Source organism: Lottia gigantea, assembly GCF_000327385.1.
Source record: "Lottia gigantea unplaced genomic scaffold LOTGIsca_73, whole genome shotgun sequence".
NCBI lineage: Eukaryota > Metazoa > Mollusca > Gastropoda > Lottiidae > Lottia > Lottia gigantea.
This window is the reverse complement of record NW_008710453.1, coordinates 1155463-1168770: the sequence shown is the minus strand read 5'-3', so window position 1 is coordinate 1168770 and position 13308 is coordinate 1155463. Positions and strand designations below refer to the sequence as shown.

Below are 13308 nucleotides of genomic sequence, written 5' to 3'. Positions count from 1 at the left end.
TTTAATTTAGATTTTTAATTTTATCAACGAAAAGTCAATCTAAGACTACCACTATTATTCTGAAGCTGTTATTTTCTAATTCACATCGCACAATCGATGAAATTCTATTTACCAACACGAGTGCTAAGACAGTAGTAATTCCACTCTCTGGTTTTGCCAAGTACGGTTCTCCGTTGCGATGGGCACTCGACATGTGAGATTTGGAGAATAACAGATTGATCTGTTCGTCCCAATTAAATTATATCTAGTTTTATCTAGTCAGTCCCGTAGCCAGCCAAGTAGGTGGCAGTTTAGGTACAACCCCCGCGATTTCCTGAAAACTTCCCGACGAAATTAGGCCCTAGGATTTTTTTAGGGGCGTCAAGATTGTATTTCGGGTGGGGATACATACATCATGATACAAAAAAATACATAATATGTGATATAATATATAGTAAACAATGGAAAAATATCGAGTACACATTGTAACGCGTGAGGGAAGCTTTAAACAAGCAAAAAAGGGCACCAAGCCCGTATATTTTATAGGAAACGCGCTTAGGAACGCATTATGGTCAGATATGTTACTGGTTGATACCGACTGTTGTAGAATTTGTAATACTAAGGGCCTTTGTTTTACGCAGTTCACGTTTGTCGACGATCAAATACGTTTTTAGTCGCTGTAAGATCGCAAATGGTCGCAGTCCGGTGTAACGGGACTATTACCAAGATTAAGTGGCGAACTGTCCACACACATTACATAACAGATATGAAAATCTTTCCTTCTATAGAAGACATCATTTATGTTTTTATGTTATCTTACGGCACTTGTATAAGAATTAATAAACAAAACTTTTACCTCTGGGGCTTTCATTTTGTCAACGTAGATTAAATCCAAATTTAGGATATACGTCAATATGATTGGTTAATAAAAGTATAAGTAAATTAAATCTAGTGCTGCACCAATAAGATAAAGTTGAGTTTTTGTGAAAAGGGCCCCGGGGAAACGTATTTGATAATGATACTTTATCAGCAATGAAAATACTTATACCAGGTTATTGATAAGTGACATAATAATTGTGTGTGTATATTCACGACGACTCGCTGGAGGCCATCCCAGGGCATCAACTGGATCATAGGCTATTCTTTGGGGATATCCAGGTAGCCTTGATAAGTTGAACACCGACTCGACCATAAAAGAATTACATATTGCCAGGTAAATTGGCAAGAACAAATCACTCTGTTTGACGATTGATTTTAATTAGCTAGAACAGCGTAGATATTTTGACTGTGTAATTAAAACATAAATTAGGATTAAGTAATTATGAAATAGTTTTTACTTTACCAAACATTATTCTACTCAACAAACAATGTGAAATATAAATAATTCAGTAACCACTTGATAAATAAAGATTCAAAAACTCGTTGACATATTTTGTAATTAAAGCTTTGTTGATACTAAAATATTCATTGTATCATTTGAATGGAACCGACCAAAACTATTTTTTTATATGGTGATCTACGTACAATATACGTAATTAAAGCACTTTAGTCCCGAAGTTCATACGAATGTATTTCTATTCTGAAAAAGGTGACTTGATAATCATGGCTTAAAGGGGCAGATGGGCCATTTTTGGGGGTATATTTGAGTCTTCAATATATGTAAATTGTCTTCAGATGTAGGCCTACTAAAAATGTAAGAAAATCGCTTACTTCCTTCAAATATATCTCAAACTAGAATTTTTTTTTCCTTTTATTATAGATCTCTTTTCTGTTTATGGTAGTGGCGAAGCAGGGCCAGCCCTTTTCCGTAAAAACTCCACTGTCTGACCGTCAAGCGCCAATAAACGGCCATTGTTGATTTGAGTAGGTTCTTTTAATCGAGATACAGAAAAACAAATATATCTCAAGTTCACTCGTATTCCAGGATTATGATTTATTAAAATCAAAAACTATAATAGTGAGAGTTTTTTTAATATAACTTAAAATTGGTCATTACAAGCACAGCCTGGGGGCTTTCGAACATGTATATTATTGCACCTTCAAGATAATCTTTCGCGCCCGAGTGTATTAGACCTTAGGCAAAATACTGTGTTTATTGAATTCTTTATCAGTATCCTTGATTGGTATCTAACTCGATAAACATCTATATTCATAAGCTTAAATATGCTAACAGCTGTTGATTAATCTTGTTTACATTCATCACCGAAACCAACACACCAACATGTCCATTTCGGCATCTAGTTACTCGGGAACTTTTAAACTTTGTCTGTTTATTGTGGTATTGGTGGCGTTTTCTTCCTATTGTGGATTTGTGATAACAAGAGAAGATTCACAGTTTTCAAATCATTTGCCCAAATTGACGTCAACTAACGTCATTTTGGAAAAATTAGATTCTTTGAGAAAAGATTTCTTGAAACAGAGGACCAATGTTGCTGGTCAGTTTAAAAATTTGGGGTCGAAGCTATCTGAGCTCGTCCTCAACAAAAATACCAAACCAGAAAATCAGCACATAAAGGCACAAGACGAACCGTGGCGGAAATCAACAAAAACAGGTTTGACGCTATTTACTTCGTGGGTTGATGTGCCAGAAAAGGATCTGGTTCATGGAAATGTGGTCCGCATGTGGAGGAAGTGGAAACCTCTAATTAAACCATTATTCTTTTATAGCAGTGCATCTACAGGAAAACGTTTAGAGAAAGAGGGTTGGTTGGTGCAGCCAGTATCCAAAACTGGTTGTGGAGTTACTGAGATGCCAACTATCAAAGACATGTTCTTAGACGCGATGAAAAATCATGAAAGCGTTTTGTACGGTTATGCCAATGGTGATATCACTTTTGATGATGGTATGCCAAAAGCCATCGATTATGTCGTGAATATGGATGTTGTGCGCGAGAAACCGGTTCTGGTTTTGGTTCGTCGAACGAATGTGGATTTTTCTAATGGTCCTGAATTAGATGCAAATTCGGACATAACGGAAATGTACAATGAAGGCAAGGCTTTAAAGGATGGTTCTTCCGACGGATTTTTTACAAACAAGTTGTTTCCATGGAAGTATCTTCCCGATATTGTGATAGGCAGAATAGGAATAGGAATGTGGCTTGCATCGTACGCTCGAGCCATGAACGTAACTGTAATAGACATCACCAAAACGGTAAAGGCTATTCATATGACGACAAAGAGCGGAAACAGCGAATCTCACTTTAAAAAGAATGGTCGATGTAATCATGTTATTTACGGTCGGCTCAAATTGTCCCCGACAAGTTGGGGATGTGGTTTTATCACATGTGCAACAATTGATATAACTTTTGATAAGCAAGGACAAACAACAATGCGACGTAAAAACCCGAAAAGTATGAACCCGAAATGTGGCAATTGCTCTATGGACTTGACGCAAATTTTGCCAAAATCTCTTGGAATCACTGACAGAATTTATTTTGGACAAAATATCGAACCAAAACAAGTTGTAAATAAAAGACCGAAGTCTCCAAAATAAGTTATGCGACATTAATTTGTTCTCGTGGTTTGTGTTGACGCTTCATTCTGATCAGGATTGATTGTGCTTCCAAAATACAAAATTTTGACTGTAAATTTGTACGTTGAAGATTGGAACGTTGAGATGGAGAGAGTAATATTTTTTTAAAGTCGACATAACGAATAGATCTGATACTGGTAATATTCAATTTCAAAGATGACCAAGAGATAATTAAACATTTTCCATCAGAGCGAAAAATGCGCGTATTGTGTGGATCGGTTTAAAGTTTAAATGAAAATGTCGCATTGCTAAACTTCTTACCTCTTCATAAAACATCGCATGTTCCTATACACTGTAAAAAAATTTCCTTCGATTAACAGAAAAAATTCCGGCAGCTGATTTACCAGAATTTAAATTTTGCCTTCAGTTATATAACAGAATTTCTTGTAAAATATTTGCTTTAAATAACAGAAATATTTTACTACAAAATCTGTTAAATTACAGAATGACTAATAATATTTCCTGTAATTAACAGAAAATAGGAAGGATATTCTGGTAAATCTGCTGCCGGAATTTTTCTAATATTTCCTGTAATTTAACAGAAAAATAGGAAGAATATTCTGGTAAATCTGCTGCGGAATTTTTCCTTCCAGTTCTGTAAAAAAACAGAATTTTAAAAAGGATATTCAGGTAATAAATCTGTTGCCAGAAATCATTTTCATTTTACTGTAAAATAACAAAACATTTCAACTTTATGTGTTTATTGGTATTATTTGTGCATTTAAAATAATCAGAGAAAATGATGTTAACTACACCTTTAATTATACATACAACTGAAAATGTGGGCGTATAAAAACAATCTCTTGCATAAAAACAAATGATGAACTTGAAATACATACTCATGCATCACTAATGACATCTTTAACACATCTTTTAATGACATTCTCATAACTAATGACATCTTAATAACGTGCTGATCTAACTAATTCGGATTTAACTAATGTCTTTTTTTATTTATGTTGACACTCTTTTCTTCACATTGCCCATATTTTATTAATATTGACAGAACTTCAAGGACCTGTGGTCCACTTCACTTTTTTTAGTGTTCCACAAGGTTATAAGACTCCATCATCCAGCACAATACAGTTTATGATGCAACTCTAATCATTATTATAAGGCCTAATTGTTTTTGATGTGCACAGTTAATTGTTGCTCGTTCGAAAGTCAGGTCAAGTCTCATAATGCTCCGTAACTTTTAGCTGGTAAATAATGGCAGAAACTCTAAAGAAAGGGAAAAGGTGACATACCTGAAAAGATAAATTTAAAATGAGAAAATATTTGTTGTGCTAACATACTGTAGTAGTGTAGTAATAGTAGGGCACTGGATCTTTTAGTTCGAGAAATCCAGAGTCCAATTTACCCTCGTTTACGAATTTTGTAATGCCTCGCCTACGTGGTGGGTCCTAACATTGAGTGTAAACGGTTAAGGTTTATTGACAAGAATATTAATGACAAAATTCTCATTCCTTGTATTCTTGTACTCTGGTGCAATCATAACCATAAAAGGCTGANAAAGCGAGGATGTACAAAAACAGAAAAAGAAATATAAATTAAAAATAATAAAAAGTTTCAGACCACAAATACCACACATGTATAAAGTCATAAAATGGTAACATTACAAATTTATTTAGGCAATAATTAAAATACACTCACCTGTGAATTTGTATTCAGTGATCATTTCCACTCTACCCAAGACCAAGTAAGTTAAGCCTAGTCTAGTTCATCATGTAGGATAAATTTAAGTCATTTTGTCGTTGTCCCCACACGCTTAAAATTCAGTAAAACATTTTGCAGTTTTTGACATGCATCTCACCATACTAAATTTAATTTAAGAAATTCACAAAAATCCCTTCGACGTAGCCTTGTTTTGATGTGGGATAAGATGGCGGCGTGACGATAAACTGACCTCGTGTCTTTACCGATGACGTCATACCTACTTTGATTAACAGGTCGAAACTATCATAACGCAAAATCACAGTTTCCGTAAATTAACAGCAATCCTGTTATAATTTTCCGTAAGGAAACATAAAGTTCCTGTCAAAAAAACAGTATGACCACGCATGCGCAGACTTCGCTTATCTACAGACAAGTTTGGAAAAAAATGATAATAACACAGAATTTAAGTAAATTTACTGACAAATAACGTAATTTTTCTTAAATGACATACGACAAAGATTAATTTACGTAAAATAACATATTTCCTTATTGCAGAACTAACATTCTGTTAATGTAAGAACAAAGTCCGTAAATCAACAGGAAAGTATGTACCATCAGCAGAAATTTACGTATATCAACAGAAAATATCAAGTAAATTTCTGTCAAAAAAACGGACTTTTTTTACAGTGTAGCAATGATAGTATATTATCAATGTTAAATGTGGAAAATATCGCACACCGTTGCTAAACGAATGTACTAAAGCATGTATTAAAAAAACGCCCCAACGAAACCTGCAAAATGGTACTATATTCATTTGAGACTTCTCCTTTAAAACTAAAGAATGTGTATGTGGTGAATACTGTATTATTACAAAATGTAGATCATGTTTGAATGTTTGTTATGAGTTTTGAGGTATTGTTAAGAATATCATCAGGGTCATCACGCGCCTGGTTTTCACTGAACACCTTCTCTGACTTGTATTTTGCATCAACTGAATTTCTGAAAAAAAAAGAAGGGAAAATCAGTGTATCACTTTCATGCAATCACGAATTCTGTCTAAATTCTTTATCTTAATGCACAACGATATTTAGGTTTTTGTAAATTTGTATTTCAATTTCATGTCATGTTTAAATAATGAACTTCATTTGATTGTAAATGATAAACTCATTATTGTGGCCATGATTTAAGAATTTTGAAATATGTATTCTGTAAAATGGCACAAAAGGGGGGGGGGGGGTGTACGATATTCATATAATAATCATTATCATCATACCGTTGCTAATGGGACATGGGGGACTCGCAGATTTGATTCAAAAAGTCCCTATGATAGTTGACATCGTAATGTGGTTAGCTCTTTCTACAATTTCAACTATGAGGTTCATAGAATCAGGTTTTGTAAATCTCCATCAGCCAGATAAGCCACTTTCGATTTGAACATTAGGTTAAACACAATACGAAATATATAATTTGTAAAAGCTACCTTCCAAAATATTTGGCATCCTGAATGGTTTCCGGGAGAGTTTTACGTAATGTTTCTGGTAAATAAAGTGAGAGTATACCGGCCACAACTGATGAACAACCAAATACTATCAATGGTAAAGCTGTACCTATGTCACCGGAGATGAGTGTTCCCTGAAAGCAATGGTAGGCTGTATTGTATAGTAATATCAATCATTTTAGCGTAATCGCCAGGCATTTAGTCAAATGCGCAGACAGTACCAACACTAACGCTACCGTCTATACTTTGGCCCTAACGATATGTTTGTAGCTATTCTGTCCAGTGTAAAATAGATTTTGGTCACATTTTGAACTAACAGTGCATTGAAATCGACCAAATTTGAACTTCATGCATAGAACAATATATCCACAGTCCATAAATGTCAACACCTAGTTAATTTATTTATCTCAAACTTTAAATCGATCGGCTGGACTATCAGGCAATGTGCATTTCTTTATTCCTTCTCGTAAAGTCTTATTGCTGTTCTTGTCTGACGACTACTACTGCTAAACTCGATGCAATGAATTTTGTATAAATTACAATTTCAACTTAAAATCGTTTTGAAAACTTAAATTGTCACTGGGTTTATAATAAAACTTTAGCTCCGCTAAATTGAACCATACAAGATCGTGGATTTCTTTTTATTGGAATAAGGTAACAGAATTTTAATCCAAATCATGTGAAAATTAGTCTTACCAAATCTGCAATATACGGTGATGCCAGTCCACCAATTCTTGCTAGAAAGGAACAGACACCCAGACTAGAATTACGAACAACAGTTGGAAATAGTTCAATAGTAAAAATATATATAATGACAAATGCTGCAGATGCTCCTAATTTCCCCACCATAGATAAGGCAATTATCATCCACTCATATTCTGAAAAATATTATTCATAAATTTGTCAGTTCTTCTCAGACAGGAAATTAGATATAATCATTTTTGAATGAAATACGTTATCCGATAAATTGTCAACAACTTACTATTGTCACGTTTACTAGCGCATTTTTCATAAAATTGCATTAATAAAATCGAGTCAAAAAGTTTCGTCAAAGAAACGACCCTAAAACATCTGTCTGGACAAATCACACGATACCATTCAAGAAAATTTCAACTGTCCTGGAAAACACTAAAAAAAAAAAAGGCCGCCATCTTGGATTTCCGCCATTTTAATATGTGGTACATACTGTTTTCACACATTTTTATGCATCTGTTGCTTCTACGGTGGTACATATTTTCGGCTGGAGGTGTCTAAAAGTGAAATTAAGGAACCTCCTCACGCCCACAATGATTACAAAATTACCTTTGCTTCCGTATAAAACAGGAAATATGGTACATAAACAGGCAATTCCACCGACCAACATACTGGTACAAAGTAAAGTTTTTCGTCCCATTCTATCCAATAACAACAGACACAACACATATGCTATAGTTTCTACAACATTGCTTATAGTAAAGTTCAAATAGATATTTCCACCAAGATTACCCACGTTTAGTCCTAGCCCATAGAAAACCATATTCACAACAATCCTGTCAATAAAATATACAACTTGAAGGGATTGTTAAGAGGTTTCTAAATTTTTTATGTGTATCGAGGGACATTAATAGCATCTATTTGCACCTTTCCATTTTGGATCGTTACTGCAATTCCACTAAAAAGAAGAGTTTGATGACGTCACTAAGTATTATTCTTGATACAAACTTCTCAACGCTTTTAAACAAAATGAAGATTAAGCAACTTCGATGAAAAATTGATATTGTGCAGTGTTAAAAACCCCAGTCGACAAACTGATAGGTAGACAAATCTTCTGTACAAACGTATGCATATAGCACATGTCAATTGGCTACAACGGTGCCATACCAGAGAAACCAGAAACAGGAATAGCCCTGCCTTAAATTCGGTGCCAGGGTCCCGTTTCACAAAAATTTAAATTTTGTCGTCAGTATTATATTTCTGAACGTAAAATTTCTAAAATGAAGAAACAGATTTTACATGACACGCTTTGATTGGTTATGATAACGTCATTAGAATGGGACTGCTGAAGGAAATTGTCAGATTGCAATGGAGACGAAAAATATCAGGAAAAAAGTAAAAGAAAAACGGAATCAGATTGATAAAAGAAATCTCTAGAAGGAACAGTCTTACCAATTTAAGAAAATAATTAAGGATCTTATTATTAAAATAGGTGATGTAAACATTTCCCATATCTGTAACTGTGGTTGGTCGTTATCTTTAATGTCTAAAACTTCATCTAGTTGAGCAGTAAGTTCTATTTTATTTACTTTGGCTGCCTTTCGTAAAATATCTTCTGCCTTTTTACGTTTACCACAAGTCAACAACCATCTTGGTGATTCTGGCATGAAACTAAAGTAATAATTGAAACGGCTACATACCAGGCCCGTAGCCTTGATTGTTCGTAAGGGCAAAATATATCTAGAGAGGCAATGTTTGATGTTCAGTTGCTGTCATGGAATTGGGTAGATATCCTATTTTTTCTTCGGGGGAGGGGGAAGATTTGACCATTTTCTTGCAGTCTCAGTCAACAATGTGAACGTTGCCGATAGTTTAACCTATTGTAGATAACACTATATAGGGTGGAAAATTCTGTCACAATCTATTTCCTTCTCCACCATTTTGAATTCTGTCTACAAAAGCTTTTTTTTCGGCACACTTGGAACGCATTCTGAATTCTGTTTCAACTTGTTAAATTCCATTAATCTAGAACGTACAGAACTCACCAATCGAGCGGCCCCCATGTTTACTTTAAAAATAGATTGATGTGATCTTACCAGAATATGAAGATATACAGTAGACATGGTACTGATATAGCTATCTGCAGATATTGCCAAGTCCTTATGAAATACGCTAGAAATGATAACGTAAATAATCCAAAAGACCAAAAAAATAGTTGTACCACTCCAACAAAGGTTCTCTTTGATGAAGGCACCAACTCCATTACTAAAACCAGAAAAAAACATATAATGAAAATTACTATAAAACAACCTATTTAGACAAAATTTCTACTAAGTAACAGTGGTGTTTCTTTGAATGAATCTAGAAGAGGCAGAGTAGCGGCCACAAAATAGGTCTTGGAGATCCAAGGCATGTCTTTCCTTCTGTAACAGATAAATAATTTGGGTGTTGAGTTGAACCAGTCTCAGTTCTTTGAGGGTGGGAAAGGGAGGAGGGCATAACATGCATATTTATAGCTAATAAATACATATTATACAAAATTTGCATAATTACCTAACACAAAGCAGGCCATATGCGAACCAATTGTTGCCATACCATTGATAAACCGTATTACCACAAAACTCCAAAATGAAGAAGCAAATGCCAATCCAAAAGAACTTGCAATACACAACACTCCAGAAGTAATAGCAGCTATCCTTCTTCCAAACCTAGATTGAAAAATAATTAATACATTTTATGGATGGGGTAGAGTGAAGCCCTCATTAGGGTTGTATGAAAGGGCAAGGAAATCCAACGCAATACCTAACACTGTGGGATCCCATTCCATAGTCGTTTTCAGCGATGGTTCTTTACATGGCGTCATTTTCTTGGTTGTATCGAATAAATCTTTGTCGTGGACTCTAATCTCGGTCGTCGTGGAAAAGTCCGATAACGTTCATTCTCCCAGTGAAGCATCTGTCGTTGAATTGATGAAGTACGACACTATAATGCAGTGTACAAGGATAGAAATGCTGCTAGGACAAAGACACATGCCTAATCTTGTTGATTTGTCTGGGGATCATTAACTTGAGCAGCACATAAGGTTATATGGGTTTGTGTGTGTTTGTGTGAAATAACTAGGACTCACGTCTTTTACAAGAACTGAGTAAAACAAAGTATGAAATAAAACATATTACATGTCGGAATAAAGTCCAAACGCCAACGAGCCAACCATGATGCCAGCCATTAAAACCATATTGGCATGGGACCTGTATACTGCTTTGTCACACACCATGTTGGTCTAAAATATTTAATTGAAAAATCAAACTACAAAGGAACATCTTTCATTTGGATAGTGCTTGGTATGTAATAGTACATGTATTAGCTAAAATAGAATAATTAAACCTATACACAACCATTTACTAAGTTCAAAGCAAAGCAACAGTACAGTTCAGGAAAAAGACATAGAGAATTTTGGTTAGTATTTTACGGGTCCGCGACATCTGCGAATCATTGTCACCGAAATGATGATTGATCATTGATAGAGTAATATAAAAATTTAGCCTTCTGACAATAACGTCAATGTTTTTGTTTTGTACGTTTTATGTGTCAACGATATATTTGTAGTCTGTAGGTCTGTTTTTTTTTATTAATGTGACTGGCAGATCAAGTCTAAAATATAAACTAGTAAATCTCGTCTATCATATCGTTTTTCAAACTTTTAGATCTATATATACTGTCAGACTATATCTATGTACATATAACTAGGCTAAATGAGCACAATATTATTCATTGTTTTGCATTACTATTTTCTGTGCCTTTTTATCACTTAATTTCTATGTTTAAATGTGAATTTTATTTCACTATTTTTATTTATTTGGAGGATCATGTATTATCATCTCTTATATTTTTATATTGAATATAAGGTTGTTAATTAATTTAAATTTTTGACGTGAATATTTTTTTTATCTAAGCCAATTCAACGCCACGTGTGTCCAGAATTACCCGCTTTTGAATGTGAAAATGACGACTCGTCATTTTAACTTACTCTGTGGTATATAGAAAAGAATGTTGAGTAATTCTGAAGACTATTTACATATTTTCCAGATTCAAATGAGGCTACTGAGGTAATTATGATATTGATTCTGATATCAGAAACAAAGCAACTGTGGGTTACTGATGGTGATAATGATGTTGATATCAGAAACAAAACAACTGTAGGCTACTGATGGTAATTATGATATTGATGCTGATATCAGAAACAAAGCAACTGTAGGCTACTGATGATGGTCTTGATGGTGATAAAAGAAACAAAACAACTGCAGGCTACTGATGGTAATTATGATATTATAATATCTAATTAGCTATATCAGAAACTAGCAACTGTATGCTACTGATGATGATGTTGATGGTGATACCAGAAACAAGCAACTGTATGCTACTGAGAATGGTGTTGATGATGATATCAGAAACAAAGCAACTGTAGGCTACTGATGGTGAAGTTGATGGTGATATCAGAAACAAAGTACCTGTAGGTGTCTGATGGTGATAATGATGATAATTGTGATAGTGAAACAAAGTAACTGTGGGTTACTGATGGCGATGATGGTGGTGATGGTATTGATGATGATTGTGATAGTCAAACAAAGCATCTGTATATGTTTCTAATCGAGGCGATGAAGAGAATGAGGATCCACTTACCTGCGTTATGAAGGTGTCTACAAATGTTGATGTGTCGTACACCCATTCATTACAAGATGTAGTAGAATAATTTTGGCTCGACACTGGATAATCGTCAATGGTACTGAGGTTGATATATCTCTGACAACCAGACCATTTGTCTTCTATCCGCGGTATCGTTAGGTTTACATAATACTCCGTGACATCATCGTTTGGGTAATAATTGGTATCATTAAACTCTTTAGGAAGTCGACATCTACCAATAAAAAGTTTCAGATATTTTATACTATATCAAGTAGGAAAAAGGCTTATAAGTTTTCATATGTGTATTCAGAGGCAGATTCTCTTACACCATGCCGCTTTTCCGTCTGGCTATTTCCACTTATGTCAATACTTATACAAAGGCTTGTAACTTTTGTTACCCCTTGTGCAGAAATGATATATTTTCCATTTGAGCATTTTGGACACCTTTCGGACATTATATATTAACTGAATTCCTGGGCATATTTCTAACGAAACACAAAGAATAGCCAACAACGTGTTGTTAATTGCAAAGTCTGTGAGTACAGGGTCAAAATATCATCTGAGACTGATAGGAGAGCATTTGGGCTGTGAAATAATTTGCACAGAAATTAAATCAATAAAAGCAGATTTGGTAATTCAATAAATAAAAAAAAAATGGTTTTAGGTTTTTTTTGTTTTTTTGTTTTTGGGGCTCCAGCTCCAGCGATTATGAACTTCTCCGACCAGCCTATCTTGCTCAAGTGTTCTAGTGAAAACCCTTGTTCATGGTTTTGCATTGGTTACGCTGGTATGAACTTAGTAGCAATCCTTACATTGAATAATACGTTACCTATAATTTGGTATAGCCAATATGAAAATCGACGATAATATTAATAGAGCATCTAAAAATGAAGGTATACACGACATGAGAAACAAACGTTTCTGATAGGTACCAAATCCTCCCAATATGTCCACAACTTTGTCAAACTTCATTCTGTATCGCGTATGGGTGCAACAACTTGCTTTATGTATGTTGGTCTTTTTTCTACAACCCTACAATGTATTTTGTCAAAAGGTTAATTTGATGAACGTTCAATAAGACCTTAACTGAAGTGGCTACATTGCATATAAAAGCTAAAGATGAAACGGAAGTTTCGTCTAATTTTAATTAGATAATTTGTTAGATTGATATACATTAGTCTCACGTCTGTACAGTTTATTTCACCAGAGGACCTCACGGACGAGATGAACCTTTGCTATGACAAGCTGGACAAGTTTGATACGCGAT

General features: G+C 34.6%; 2 protein-coding genes across 2 annotated transcripts; one reads left to right on the top strand and one right to left on the bottom strand.

Moving 5' to 3' along the window:
- Positions 1–2200: 2200 nt before the first annotated feature.
- Positions 2201–3472, top strand: LOTGIDRAFT_168278 (hypothetical protein; the record flags this gene model as incomplete). Its single annotated transcript, XM_009066150.1, has 1 exon — positions 2201–3472. The coding sequence occupies one exon, from the start codon at positions 2201–2203 to the stop codon at positions 3470–3472; it is 1272 nt and encodes a 423-aa protein (XP_009064398.1).
- A 3171-nt stretch (positions 3473–6643) lies between these two features.
- LOTGIDRAFT_131162 (hypothetical protein) lies at positions 6644–13013 on the bottom strand (the record flags this gene model as incomplete). The annotated part of the gene is made up of 9 exons (XM_009066149.1): positions 6644–6799; positions 7362–7535; positions 7960–8194; positions 8811–9029; positions 9455–9623; positions 9912–10066; positions 10535–10638; positions 12039–12273; positions 12871–13013. The coding sequence occupies 9 exons, from the start codon at positions 13011–13013 to the stop codon at positions 6644–6646; spliced, it is 1590 nt and encodes a 529-aa protein (XP_009064397.1).
- Positions 13014–13308: the final 295 nt, after the last annotated feature.